At 43.0% G+C, this 14,931-nt stretch overlaps 1 protein-coding gene across 5 annotated transcripts; it reads right to left on the bottom strand.

Annotated features, from left to right (window-relative positions):
• Window positions 1-805: 805 nt before the first annotated feature.
• On the bottom strand, window positions 806-14,885 carry KCTD21 (potassium channel tetramerization domain containing 21). 5 transcript variants are annotated; one of them, XR_008841584.1, is made up of 3 exons: window positions 12,947-13,317; window positions 4,836-6,487; window positions 806-1,039 (listed from the first exon to the last, which is right to left on the bottom strand). XR_008841584.1 is itself a non-coding variant. In XM_056503136.1 (2 exons), the coding sequence occupies exon 2, from the start codon at window positions 6,455-6,457 to the stop codon at window positions 5,675-5,677; it is 783 nt and encodes a 260-aa protein (XP_056359111.1). In that variant the 5' UTR covers window positions 6,458-6,487; window positions 14,835-14,885; the 3' UTR covers window positions 806-5,674. The 5 variants fall into 5 exon arrangements, 4 of the variants coding, with proteins under 4 accessions (XP_056359111.1, XP_056359129.1, XP_056359119.1 ...); XM_056503136.1 differs by lacking the exon at window positions 12,947-13,317 and adding an exon at window positions 14,835-14,885 and having other exon boundaries at window positions 806-6,487; XM_056503154.1 differs by lacking the exon at window positions 12,947-13,317 and adding an exon at window positions 14,675-14,766 and having other exon boundaries at window positions 806-6,487.
• Between the last annotated feature and the right edge of the window lie 46 nt (window positions 14,886-14,931).

The following is a 14,931-nucleotide window of genomic DNA, read 5'->3' on the forward strand; positions in this document are numbered from 1 at the left end:
CCCAGCTTGAGCTGGCCTGCTGCTGTACCTGGCTATCACTATTTGATTTTAGAAATCCAGCCCCGGGACCGCTGCAGGGAAGCTCGGGTGAGCCCGAAGGAGGAGGAAGCATGTCTGGGAATGACTCTGGGTTAGCGAGGATTTGGTTGTGCTGCGAGGCCGCCCGACCTCCCCTGGGCAGAAGCTGCTCTGAAGTACACCAGCTTAGCTCGGCTCCAGATGGCTCTGCCATCTCCAACCTGTTTTGCTGGTGTCCAAGTCACCTGCCAGGTGGAAAGTGCTCTTGCAGAGGAACAGGCTCATTTTTTTTTATTACCTTCCTGCCAGCCTGGAGGGTGGATGCATACAAGGCTGATGCCTTTTTAGCTTCCTTAGAGCAAACCTTCATCTATCTAAGAATAGTACCTTGTAGGAGATGCATGCAATCATACAGATAACATGTCCAATTTTTATTTTCCTGTACAGCAGCAATGGATTATGGTTTGCTCATGCTCAGGAACTAGAGACAAGTCTAGCCGAGCCGCAGTAAAGCAACAGGGTTTGAGGGTTCTGCCTGGAAAAACAAATCTGTTTTGTTTGAAACATAAATGAGCTAATGCATTTTAAATGGTTTTGATTATTTACAAAGGCTTGTTCATCCAAGTTTTCTACAACTGCACCAATTCCTGGAGAGCTTCTTGAAATTCCCAGCCACTGAGAGGTCGAGGTAAGCATTATAAGGAGGCAATGGTTAGAGACAGGGACAGCTACAGGTGCAGCAAGCATCCCTTGCTTTTTTCTCAAGAAATATGTCAGGCAGAGCACCTCCTGCTTCATTCACGTTTTATTTACTGCTTTCTAAAGTACATATTTGTAACAGTTCACAGAAAGAGTTACAAGCAGAGGAATGCAATCAGATTTTTAAATGCGATAGCCCTACAGGCCCTCTGTGAAGGTGGTGAGCAATGAAGACCCATCTTCTCACACTTTTCAAACACTATTAATTCAAAGGCATGGCTTATAGTAAGTTGGGGTCCAAATTCTGATCAGTGGGAAAATCCTGCAATTAGGAGTTGGAGCATGAAAATAGTGAGGGGAATGCCAAGAGGATGAGAAAAGAAATTATTAGATATAGCCCTTCCCTATAGTGCTTTTCTTTTTCTGAACTCACAGGGAAAACATTCCTTGTGTTATTCCCAAGTGAACCTGTGAGCTTGATCTAGATATTTATACACAATAAATTGCACAGGCTATCTGTGACTGCCCGTACTAATTCACATATGAGACTCTTTCTGGGAGGGCCCCATATTAGCACTGCTTGTACTCTGCTTGTTTGTGTCCATCAGCATGTGGATGCAGAATGGATGTTAAATGCTTCAAAATACACTGAAATTCTGAGCAGTGGCACCAAGTTCTACAGGATGGGGTGAAAATAAAACTGCCCAGAGGAGTCTTCTTCATAACTTCTGCAATTATCTGTGAAGTATCAGAAGATCCCAGACTTATTTTCCACAGTCTATGGCTGAAGGCAGTATTTATCACTTCCACCAACCTTACAGATGGACTCCACCATTCTTTCTACCTTGCTTTTTATTCCTGGGAATAAATCTGATTGACTGCAGATATTTGCTGCCAGTGAACTCCAGCAGCAATTTACACTCAACAACCCAGTTATAAACTTTCTAAGTACAGCAGTGCAAATGTTTGGTAATTGAAGCACATGCAAATTGCAGCAAAGCTGCCTGCTCCCAAGAAGCTACTAGCATAAGTCTTGACATGACCCATTTTTAAAGTGCATAATAGGAAATTAAAACTGGAAAGGACCAGTGAATCATTCTAATCACAGACTCTTGTAGCAAAAATCTTTGTCTCCATTGTTATCTTGCTGGTTTTTTCTTCCTGAACACATCAAGATATTTTTATTCTCTCCCTTCTATATCCTGGATTTCCTGTTAATGTGAATTCTTTCAGACCTAACGTTTTACAACTATTTCTTTTTTTCTTTACCACTGCCTGCAGAAATAAACACTCCTCCCATCAACTCCTCCCAGCCTTTAAGAGCTGTATAAACCAAGTATCTCTTAATATTTATATACAGTTTTAGTCTCATCATTGTAACTGGACATTGTTAGATATTTAGGAGATATCAAGCCTAAAAACACATAAAGAAATCCACGAGTGATTCTTTCTGGAGTCCATTAAGATGTTTTGAAATAGTCTTTTTGCTGTGTAGGAAATACCACTATGCTATGCACATGTCCAGATCTGAGAATGCCATTAGACTACAGCTAAAATCTTGTTGACCATCTGTCCTAACTCTTGTATTCTTCTCCTCTAACACTACTGAACACTCTATTCAGTGGTCATTTAGGAAAAAAACCCAAAAGAGGCCATTAAATAAAATTGCAGGGCTTGGCCTCATTTTGTACACTAAGGTATTGAAGGAGACAGGCATATGGCAGAATCAGGAGTTATGCACCAAGATGTAGAAAAAAACAGACACAAAACTTTCAGGGAAGAAAATGTCACTAGATCTTTTCCAGAAAAAAAAAAAGTTTGTTCTGAGAGTGAATTCCACTCAGCAGAGAAATAATTTTTAGATATATAAATCTGCTAATAAATTCCAAGTGCTTTTCATGACTAGTGATAGGGTTGTGCTATACTTAGTATGGCTTTGTGCATCTTTGCTTCTCTATAATTCAGGAAAACTCTTGAGAAGAATCATTATCAGTGCTGTTGACTGGTAAACAAAAGCAAGTTACACCTCCAGGGCTCAGAAAAAGAAGGTAAACAAAAAACAGCTATTCAGATAAGATGCAAACAAATGCTCTGGAGAGAGAACGTTCCTATAAACAGTCATTACATCGTAACTCACAGACTGCAGAATTCGGGAGCAGCTATAAATTGAGCTTAGTGTGGAGTTTGAAATAGCAGCTGCATTTGTAGAACATATGTTTGACTGCAATCACAAGTGATTCACTTACCGCCCATTTCCAGTATAAATAGTACCTCATACGTAAGGATGTTTATTGTGCTTAGCAAGTCTGAGGTACATCAAGTTTTTCTAGTCCTCCCAAAGCATGGCTTCGCTCATGTCTTTATACTGGTTGGAAATTTTCCATCTATCTACATATATAAAAGAAAGATATTTTGCATCTCACTGTCTATTAATAAATGACAGGTATCTGGGGCCAGCTGTTCCTTTTACTGCATTAGTTGCATGAGCACAAACAAGTGTGTGTTCAATTTGTTCATCGTCTTCATAACAGACTGATGGGTTAAAGTACTCCAGGTGAAGATCTGAGTCCAGTTCTCTCCTTTTACAGACTCCTCTTACTTGCCTTTCACCAAAAAAATGCAGTAATGATTGAACTCTCCCATGGAATATTTTATTTTGCTGAAACAGAATGGAGCAGATTCAGAGCTCTAAAGAGTGTAGGTCAGACTTTCCCCCCTCCACCCTTCCAAATGAGATCTAAGCTCACTGCTCTTACCTTTGGATAAACTCAAGCTGACAGGAAACAAATTCTTACTGGTGAGTATTATTTTAGTTATGACATACAAGACCTCTGGTTACAGATCACTTAAAATCTACTCTCGAGGGTGTGGGTTAAAAAGAAATACTATGAACAGTCCACAAAATCTCTCTTATCATAAATTCAGCAACAGCATATCTGTTTCAAGTCACAGATTTGATGAAAGAGGGTTCATTTTACAGATCACAATCATATTACCAACACAGATCATCCCTGTCAATGTCCAGCTGACTGGCAAACTCATGCTTTGTAATTCAGGACTGGGATGGGAAAAAAAAAAAAAAAGACAAAAAGAGTTCTTCCTCATGCGACTAAATATAGAAGAACTGGTGACTCGAACTGGAATTTGGTCACAAAATCCTGTTTACAATCCTCAAAATACACAAAATGTGCCACGTTTAGTGGTTCTGAGGGCTTCAAGCCCAATCAGTGCTTTCTGACAACATGGTCCCATGTATATCATGCTGGTTTAGCACCAAGTCAGACAAAGGGCAGTGGTTTGTAACAACTGCAGAATGTGCATTTTACCCACCAGCATGCTGATTTGTGTTATTCATGCAGTCACAGTTTGGGACAGTAGAAATACATTGATCACACTGTTTTTTTACAAGAAAAAAAGCTTCTTTATGCTTGTTCACAGGTCAGCTTAATGTAACAACAGAGCAGTTACTTTGGGAAACAAGAACATGCACAGAGCTTTTGCAGCCCTGTACTGAGCCCTTTGCAGCTAGAATCCTTTGGAAGCACTAAAACTAAATGCAAAACTTAGTTACTGCATTTTCCCTTCTATCTCATTAAAGATACCTGAAAATGTTCCAGGGGGCCTCTCATGTACTCACAGCAATCTGGTTAGGGAAATACAGTTAAGATACTTTTAAACATAATCTGCTGAGAAAGAACCATCTTGAATGTGGCACAAATGATGTTTAGAGACAGCATGCAGCTAGTGAGTTATGATCTTCATTGCAGCACAGAGCAGGTGTGTAGGGAGGAGTTTGACCTCTGGTTTCCCATTGCCTTCCTTCTGGCAAGCTGACACTGAAGCCAAGCAAGCAGGCAAAATTCTTTTAGTGACCTGACCGTTTCACAAAGATATGAAACAAAGAAGGCTCAATGAACCAGGATAGGAAAAATGACCTTCTATTTTTGCAATGAAAACATACTAGGTGTAATGGTGAGAATGTTGTCTTTTCAAATGAAATCCATCCTACCCAGAGAGCATCTCATGCATTCCAGGCACTGCTGAAGGGAGATAAGCTCAAAAGAGGCTCAAATGTTTAGAAGACATTTGGGGGCCTCTGCCCCAAAATCTGTCCACACCTTAGAAAGTTTTAGCAGCATCCTCCAGACAAATATTAACATTGTAAGAGAAAGAAAAGGGACTAGTTGTCTTGGATGCCTTTGGAATGTAAAAGTAAAAGTTTAATCTTCTTAGTTTGCAATAACGCCATTCTCTCTTCTATGGCTTCCTTGCCAGTCACATTATTCCAACACGGCTTCCCTGAAAGCAGAACAAAGCAGGGGCTTCCTCACAGGGTTCAGAAAAAAACCCAAGCCAGCTTCACAGAGTGACAGAAATCCCTTGTTGAACCAAAGAGATGGGATCCCTCACTCGCAACTTGCGCCATCCTTTACAGCTGTATTGAGTGCATGTGGGAAGGTGGCTTCTCTGCAGGTCCAAACAAGCTTCTTGAATGCTCTGCCCATGTGATACAGCAAGACATGGCAAATGTGCTCCTAGGGCTGTCTGCCCCACTGCAGCTCCATGGTATCTTTCATTGTTCTCCAGATACATTCCAAACCATGGTTACCGAACCCTGTCATCCCCTGGCAATGCAGGTTAAGGATCACTCATTTTCCAGCTGGAAAATGCAGAGAGGACAGAAGTTAAGTGATCTTCCCCAGAACAGTACAGCAGATCAGAGGCAGAGACAGAGACAGAGCCAGTCCTTAAATTCAGGTACTAGACAATATTACTTCTGTCTGGAATATGGACATATTCTGAAAGGTCGTATTGGTAAGTACATTAAAGCAAAATTATCTCCTTGTTAGTGACTCTTAATCCAGATAAGCATGATTCTGAGTTAGGCTGCAAGTGTGTTTCAAAGGGAAACACTTAATCTGTGTTATCTCCATGCTGGCACCACAAACAGCCATTCCTACTTGTACCGAATTAGGCGAATAATCTTATTATTCATGAAATCTGAAGTATGTGGATGAGCAGAATCTATGCAGAAGCCATCACTCATGGCTATTTTCAGCACTTCTTCCACAAACACCTGGAAACTATTGATTTGCTTATTATCTGGCACCACCCAGAGTCTCTTCAAGTTCTGCCTCGTGTACTCCTCTTCAGGAAGGCCTTCCACACTTGCAACCCAATCTAAGGTCAAGTGGTTGGGGTCCTGCAGGTAACTGGATATTGAGGAAAGGTTTCCATTGAAGCAGTAGTACAGTTTGGAACCAAGAAGCTTCAGGAACAGGCATGACGTGGAGAAGATATGAGCACTGAACACTTCCATGTTGGAGGAAGACAGGCTGTAAATCTGGGGTGCTTCTCGAACAGTGAAGTGAACAGTCTGGGTCTTCTGATCGAGGGTGATGTTGAGCATGGCATTTTTCTCTGCTTTAGAAAGCTCTACCTCCTTCTCCTGCAAGGCCTCAATCAGGGGCTGAATTTGATAAAAATCTACTTCCCGCCGCAGCAAGCCCATTTCCTGAAAATCTTCAGGGAGGTCCAAGTGAGAAGTTCGTAAAAAGTTCAGGATATAGCGGAAGATTTTGCCATCTCTGTCAATAAAGCAGTTGCCTTGGCTGTCCTTCTTGGTTGGGATCTTCCCACTAAACATGGCCCCCAGCATGGAGTCTGGAAAGCTAGTCAGAGTGGACAGAGAGGTGGTATACAGTTTTCCTCCAACATTGAGCGTGATAGGTTCTGACATGATGGAAAAGTCACGGTGCTGAGACTAATTCTAAAAAAAAAAAAAATTAAAAAAAAAAAAAATCCAACACCACACATTTAGTTGCATTAATCTTTTTGAAAGGTCAAACTACAGAGATAAATAGTCCTAAATATATAAGGGTAACCACATGACAAGAATTAACCATAGAAACTAGAAATGAGGAATTATTTATTTTTTGAGGTTGTATCTTGAGAACAAGCATAAGGATGTTTTTTCTCCTAACAGATTTGAACAGGACTTTGTTTAATTCAGTTTAGTGCCAGAAATCATGAGTCTTCCAGAACTTTCCAATTATGCTAGAAGTGAATTTCTCCCACCAATACCTATAATGAGGGCTAACTTCAAAGTAGTGTTCTGGGCTTGTATGATCTCTTTTCCCTCACAAACAGAGAATTTAGTGGGGGGCAAAGGAGAACAGGAAAGAACTGGACACAACCCAACATCTTCCATAGTGTTTGAAGATAAGATTAAAGTAACAAAGCAGTTCAGCAGAATCCCCTGACAGAATCCTGTATGTCTGAGTGCAGTCAGCATAGCAGGGAGCCAGACAGCAGTTGCTGCCATAAGCACACGACAGCCTGTGGTTCCTTTCATTAAAAAAAAACCAGCAGACTTTCTCCTTCCAATGTGCTTTACCCTAGAAAACATTTTCTAATTATTTGGGGCCACATGCCAGTTGATGTCATTTCCATGCAGAGCCTCTGCCATCAGCTGACCTGAACCAAGGATGCAATTTTAAGGTGCAGTTAAGCCTTAGGATGGGGTATGGATGACCTCTCTTTGCCCTCCACCATACCATTCTCTTCCCTTATGCCACCTCTGGCACTCATCTGATCCCACAGTGAGCCAGTTTAGGGAGAAAACCCAACATTTTCTATTCAGCACACTTTGCTGTATGTTGGAACTGGACCAATGCCAGGACTGGGGCAAGTGAAAAGAAAGGAGCTGTGCAGCTGTCTCCGTTGCACCTCAGCTCAGCTGTCTTGTGCAGGGGGGCCATCATTCCTGCTACCTGAGGACCTGTTTTTCCTTGTTTGCTGAATCTAAATCAATAAACAGTTCAGCAGGAAACCCACCAGTGTTTGCTTACAAAGGCAGGACATAGCTCTTGCTGTAGTAACTACAGCCATTCAACAGAAAGCTGCCAAACAGCTCCCTTAAAACTGAACTTAAGTGCAGGCATTTTCCTAACTAGTCATGGAATAATCATAGACACTACCCACTATTATCAGCTCTGGAATCACAGCAAAATGCAGATAGGGAGAAGGTCATCTTGTGCCAGAATATAAATTCTTTTATGGCTGCTAAAACCTAGATAATAGTGCTAATGGCATTCTAAAACAAATCTCTAGACAGCAGCACATTTTGCTAAGAAAAACTGACCCAACGTAGGGCAGATAATTAACAGGTCAAAGGAGAGCCTGTCTTTAACTTGTTGTTTAAGACTAACATTTCATTTTGTTCTTTAGCCTTTGGCACACAGCCTGTATCCCACTGCACAAAAATGAAAAGACGCAGATCTCTAAATCTAGCGTGCTTTTCCTGTGTATCCCTTAGTCCCATGAATCCAGCAAAACTGGCAAATAAAGATGCATGTGTAGGCCAACACAACAACACGTGCATCTCTGGCCACAGACCATCCTTGTGACTAACCTCAATCAAAATATACTCCAGAAAAAACTATCTGTTCCAGTGCTAAACTCCCCTTGGCACTTTAGTCTCAGTGTACTTCCCACTCTTGAAGACTTCAACCCAATTTAGAGTCAAGAGCTGTTTAAACCTGATCATGTGGAGGCTTCAACGGATCTAATTCTGTAGCACAAGTGGCTGCCATGGATTTTTCCCCTAAGGGCTTGCAATATTGTCTGTAAAAGCATTGCTACAAGAACAATCAGGCACTGACAAAAGCAGCCTAAAACAGATTTTACTTTTTTTCACATTTCATCAAACAAAAGCTTCTCCATACCTTCCTACAAATAACACAGCCTGTAGAAGCAGGATTGATAGTGACTCCAAAAGCCATGTTCATTGCTTCCCACCTTTGCTGCCCTTCAAGCTGCTGTAGACTAAACAACCTGTTCATCCTTCACAGGTGAAGCTTTCAGATTTTTGAGCCCAAGCCTGCTTATCTACACCATGAGAGCTTTTTTCTCATGCTGTCTGCCAGCCTTAGCCAGACACAGAGAAGATGTTTCCCCTGATGTGTCTGTGACAAGGCCTCACTTGGCAAAGCTCATGGTCAAGAGCCACAACCCAAAGACCACCATGCAGCCCAAAGATACAGATCTTCATTTCAAACTCATCATCTATCCTAGGTTTACTCTGATCCAGCACCTCACTGATAGCCTGAATGAGAAGCAGATGACTTGGTCCAAGCTGAACAAAAAACATTTAAATCTCCTGTAACTGTTCTCTTATCAACAGTCCAAAAGAGAGGCTGCCAACAAAACATGGCAGTAACATGAGCTCTCTGAAGCTGAAGACCGTATCTGTGCTGGCAACAACAGCATCAGAAATCTAACCAAGCCTTAGCTCTGGAGCTGGAAGAGCAGCACAGAGATTGGCAGCCTCTCAGCATGGGCTCTGCTTCTCTCCCACCTCTGGGCACTGCTCAGCCACGTGCCCTGGATAGCCCATTCTGCTTATGGCTATTCTGCCATAAGACTGGATTTCACTCTCCCAGGACACCAGCCTGCTCTGATCTTGAACCTGCCCATTACCCCTGCACAAGATTAAATTTTAAACATTTAGTGATGCAAACATCTTGCCCATGGATAAGGCTGGAGGATAACTATTCCTCAGATGTCATTCCTAATTGTTTTCTTTTGCCTAATTCATCCTGTTTCTTAGAGGTTTATGTCCTTATAGTGTGAAGACGAATCTGATAGTCTGGGAACCTCAGAAGACCCAAAAACGTGAGTACAAATGAGGATAAATGCTTACTGGATTTATCATCAACCTGGACTTAATGCATTGACCAACCAACATACTTGACAGTAGCTGGGGAAAGTCAGTCTTTGGTGCTTTTTTCCCCTAAAAACTTGTTTATGAAAAACTGTTTTTCATAAACCTGTAAAAATTGAAATTAAATAGGCTGTAAGTTTTTTATCTTTAATCATTCAACCACCATTTGCAGCCCTTAGCATGGTTTTTCAAGCTTAGGTGCTTTGCTAATGCAATATAAAGGTTGTCCAAGAATGCAGTGCAAAAATCACTTCTTCCTGGTGAGATTTCCTCAAAGATGAGGTGCCAAGAGCATCTGATCTTGGACATGGGAGGCTACTGGTCTACTGAAAGGTGTCCCGGCCCATAGAGGTGTGGGTTGGAACTAGACGACCTTTAAGGTCCCTTCCAACCCAAACCATTCTCTGATTGTATGATTCTGTAACCTGCAGTCACCAAGGAGAAATACAAATTGGGTTACAAGTGAGTTCTTGGAAGCAGGGAATTACACTGAAGTCTTTTGTGTAGCTCCTTCCCAAGTAGCATTTAAAATTCACTCAAATTAGGTCAGCTAGAGATCTAATTTGACAGCTGAAGATGCAAATTTGGATGAAGAACACAAGATTTATTTTGTGCTTCTAAGAACAACTTGTATTTAAAAACCTCTTTTAATATCATGGAGGGGAGAAAGTCTACATTTGATTTAAAGTCATGATCTTATCATGTGATGTGAATTGAGAGAAAACAGCAGTGCAGTGGTCAGCTTCACAAAAAAGTCAAACTCCTGAACCAAAGCTGTTGTCTGAGCATTTCAACTGAGCACAGCTTGTAAATTTTAACCTGGGTTTTATTCCTAGAAGCACCCTCAACAGCTGCACAGAGAACATTTCTGTAATAACGCTCTACCCCATGAGTTAAATTCAGCAAATAACTGGTTTGAAGCTGGGAGAATGATGGGGGTTGACACAGTAGAAAGGTATGCAAGGATGCAAAATTTTAAACATTTAACAAACTGTAATTGTCTAAAAAACTATAAACATTTAACATAATTAATTTTAAACATTTAATTTAAATATTTAATATTTTTAACATTTAACAAAAGCTAACTATTTTCACTGGTCAATGCCTTCAGGTATTTAGAACCATCATTATCATACCGCTTTGTTTCATAATCATTTTGAATTTAGAACAGCTTTGGATAATCTTATTTCTCCTCTTCTGTATTCATCACATTTAAGAGCACTTTAATTAGCTAATAAATAAAATTCAGTATACATAATTTAACTGAGTGCCTGCTTCACCCAACTTGGTAAAAACCCACAAGAGTACAATAATCATCAAAACAAAAAAAAACCAAACCCATCAGCCATGATTTGCTATTGTAAGTAAAATGCAGACAAATGGCACAAATATTACTATGTTTTTAACCACTGAAAAATGCATACAGCTGTAATCTATCCTTTTTGGCAAAAATAATGCAGTTTATTAGAAAGTCTAAAGTTATAGGTATGTTTATATGGCTGCCAAAAGATAGCTATAGCTCTCTCTCTCTCTCTCTCTCTATATATATAAAGACAATTTTAAACGGGATTTTAATTAGGAAAAGAAACTGACTGCCACCACACAACATTTCACTTTAAAAATGTCATGGAAAGAAAATGAATCAATCCTTCTGCATTTCAGAGGCAATGCCCAAGATGTGGCTAAGCAGCTGATCCTAGTATTATTCAGGGGATTTAATTAATGGGATTAATTAAATACAGAACAGCAAAGCAAGAGCAATCTGTAATTTGGTTGAAGAGGATCATGTTGAGTTGTAAGGTTTCTGAAGTCCATCCCACAGGCTGCTTAAGGCCTCTGAAGCCCTTACACACAGTATTAAAAGCATTAAAATTGTAGCATCCCCTGAAATATGAGTTAACATATGCTGTTAGAGAAATAGAGTTTTTGCTGCAAGATACTGCATTACACAGCAATTTACAAAGTCATTGTTTTTAATGGTTTTAATTTCATGAAATCACATGAAATTATAGAATGGCTTGGGTTGGAAGGGACCCTAAAGATTATCTTGTTCCAAACCATGCCCCATGGTTTTTCACTAGATGAGGCTGCTCAAAGTCCTATCCAACCTGGCCTTGAACACTTCCAGGATGGGGCAGCCACAGCTTCTCTGTGTAGCTGTACAAGTGCCTCCCAATCTTATGTCTAAAGTATTGCATGGCTGGTTAATCTTATCGTGCAACCTTCAACAGCTCATCTGTGAAGTATCCTTCCACAACCAAAACTTGAAAAATCTGTATTTAAGACAGTGAAATATGTGCAGCTGCTGTAAGAAAGAGTTGAGGACTAACAATGAACCGCAAAATATAGACAGGAAAAAGAAGAGAAAAATTAAAAAAAAGAAATTAATTATTTAGGCTGATGCAATGAACGATGCCTAAGTGGCAACAGAATTAAAGCAAGCCAGGGACCATTTCTACTAAGCATCAGGAAAAGCAGCCAGACTAAAAACCTCTCTGGCTTTTTGAGTATTGCCCAGGAGAGCTGGTGAAAGCCACATCAAGTAGACAAATGTTACAAGAGACAGATCAGGTAGTGCTTTATAGGAAGTAATTTTGCCTTGGGAAGAGCAGGATTGATTTCAACTCAAAAAGAAATATGAAAGAAGAAATAGCTGGGCACCTGTATGGCTGCTGGAGACTTTAAATGGGATTCAGCAAAAGATGACTGCTGCAGCATGGGGCTCCAGTCTGCTCCATTAGAGCATATTAACTGTGAACACAGAATCAGGCAAAGATGCTCCTTCCTATGTGAAGCTCATTCTGCTTTGGGTTTTGCCCCAGTCTCCCCACACCTGGCACATATCACTTTGCTCCACTGTGTCCTACTGAAACACATGTTTTGGCTTGAGGTAAAAATTCCACTTTTTACAAAACACCTGAGCAAACAAACAAACAAACAAATCCTCATAAAGCTGAGAACTCAAGACCTGGACACAGCCAAGCCAATGGCACTTGCTGTAATTCTACCTGCAGAACAGTTCTGTGCCTTGTCCCTTCTCAAAGGGACAACCTCATGGAGGAAATCCAAACTCTACAAGCTCATGACTTTCTGTGTTATGGGGGCGGCAAAAAAGGCAGTTTGAAGCCTAGAAGTCACCTCATGAAACACAAGATAAAAATAATAATAATAAACTAACTAAAGGGGGAGGGTAGGAACAACAAAAAATAGTATTTAAGGGTTTAAAAAACCCCAACAAACCCCACCTCAACTGACCGCTCTCCCAGCTTTCAGCAGACATTAGGCACCAATGAGAGAAGAGTTTTAGGAAGAATTTTGGACAAAATCCTTTGCAAGGACAGACTTGCCCCTCCCTTCATATATCCCTGATGCACATTTACTTAGCTCATCCTTTATTACAGAAGGTTAAACATTTGCAATACTGTCTCTGCACCCTACATGCTTATTTATGGCAGTCTTAGAGAGGAAATCCCATGTTTTCCCATCCTTGCAGAACGCACCCACCTGATTTTGGACGCTTACTTAATATGAACCCCTCCAACTGAGCAGCACGTAAGAGGCTTAAATTCAGTCGGTGAAGCAGAGCATGGCGTGCCTGCCAGGAGCAATAGATCCCAAAACGAAGCGCCTGCGGGGAGGCACAGCAGCCTTTTGTTTCGGGACTGCTGTGGTGCCTCTGGAAATTTCCAGCAGGCGTTTGGGGAAAGGCCGCTCACCCCGAGGCTGGCACTGGGGCCGTGGTGACGAGCTCTGGCAGGGGACTCAAATTCCCAGCAGGCGTGAGGCAGGAAACGGCGGGTCACCCTTCCTTTCTCTTCTTGAGACAGGATCGCTATCGATCTGCCGGCGGCTGCAGGGCTGGGAGACAGACATACGGACTGTCCGCCTTGGGAGCGCGGCTGCCTGTCTGCCCCTTATTTATATTTAATTTATATTTCGTTTTCTGACCCTGATTTGTTCTGCACAGAAACGCTGTTCTGGCAGTGAGCCGCGTGAGGGATGGCAAAGCATGAACGGGAGTTTCGTAAGAGCCCTGGTTTGCTGTGGTACGATGGTGTGTGTTCATCCCTTCCCAAACCTGCACCTCCGTGCCCTTGAGCATCTCCTGGGCTGCTTGCCTAGGGATGCAGCTGAACGCAGGGTGCTTCGCGTAGGCTCTCTGCAGATGCTGAATTTACACATAAAGACAAGGGGTAGCGAGGCAGAGATAGGGAAATAAGGCTGGTGCCCAGCTATAAAGCAAGGAGCGATATAAAGCGAAGGTCAGGTTCCTCCTGAGAGTGGAGGAACAAAAGCAGCAGCGCGCAGCAGGGAGCAGAAGAACGAAAAGAAGGTTAAGTGCTGCCGAAGGAGAACGGCTGACGACAAGATGGAGGGGGAGAGGGAGTGCAGAGCCACAGGGATGCGGCTGCAGCCAGGTCTGGAGAATAAAAGCCAAGGTGCTGCAGTGCCCAGCGCTCTCCTGGTGTGACCTTCAGCACCCGCAGGCTCAGGGGCTGCTGGGGGGCACTGCCATCACTCGCCAGAAAGGAGCCTGCTTGGGCTCTCACGGCAGCGGGAGCATCACTTTTCCTTCCAAGCTGATGGAACCCTTTGTACAGTCCAATATACTCAGTTCTGGCAGAAGTTTTCACTGATTTTCAATGCCCCGTCCCAGCACCCATTTAAGTATCACTTGGTATGCCTGGAGTATCTTCCAGATACTCTTTATTTCCTTCATGGACCACTTTATTTTGTCCCTGAACAACTTCACGGCACACGTGGTAGCCTACCACCACCTGCTCGACGGACACACGGGGTGGTTCAATAATCCAGTTTCCACCTATCTCCCACTGACACCCCTGCTTTCAGAGCACGCCTGCAATTCGAGGGTGGCTAATTCCCAGCACGGATGCCGCTGCACCACAGCAAAACCCACTCTCAAATCAAGCTAACGAGGTAGGCACCACCCAGGATCAGACCCTCTGGAGGGCATATATCACACCCATCGCCCGGCTGGACCCAGCCGCATGTTCCGGGTGTGGGCACACAAGGTCTGGTCTCGCTGTGAATACTTAAATTTCGGAGATGTTTCATTGGAAGGGGGCAGGGGAATGTGCAAAGTTTGCAGAGTGGCGCTGAACCCGACCCCCTTATGGACAATCGCAGGTGCGGCTCCTCCCTACACAGCCAGGAACTCACACTACTGAATTAGCTTAAAATGCTACACAAATAACCCCAGAAGGGGCTCACCCGTCCTTCCCGCATCCCACCAGCGGACCAGCTGCGCGGCTCGCCGGTCCCCGCTTCCTCCCCGTGCCTCAGTTTCCCCTCCCTCAGGGAATTCCGCCGGGGGTGCCCCGGCCGTGCCCCGGCCCCCAGCCGGGATCCCCCCACCCCGCCGGGGACCCACCTGCGCCCCCTCCAGCCGCCGAGCTCCGCTCCGCCGCGGGCCGGGAGGCGGAGGGAGGCGGAGGAAGCGGGGGGCGCGGCGCTCCCGGCACGGCCCG

This window comes from Oenanthe melanoleuca, chromosome 1 (assembly GCF_029582105.1).
Source record: "Oenanthe melanoleuca isolate GR-GAL-2019-014 chromosome 1, OMel1.0, whole genome shotgun sequence".
In the NCBI taxonomy this organism is placed as follows: domain Eukaryota; kingdom Metazoa; phylum Chordata; class Aves; order Passeriformes; family Muscicapidae; genus Oenanthe; species Oenanthe melanoleuca.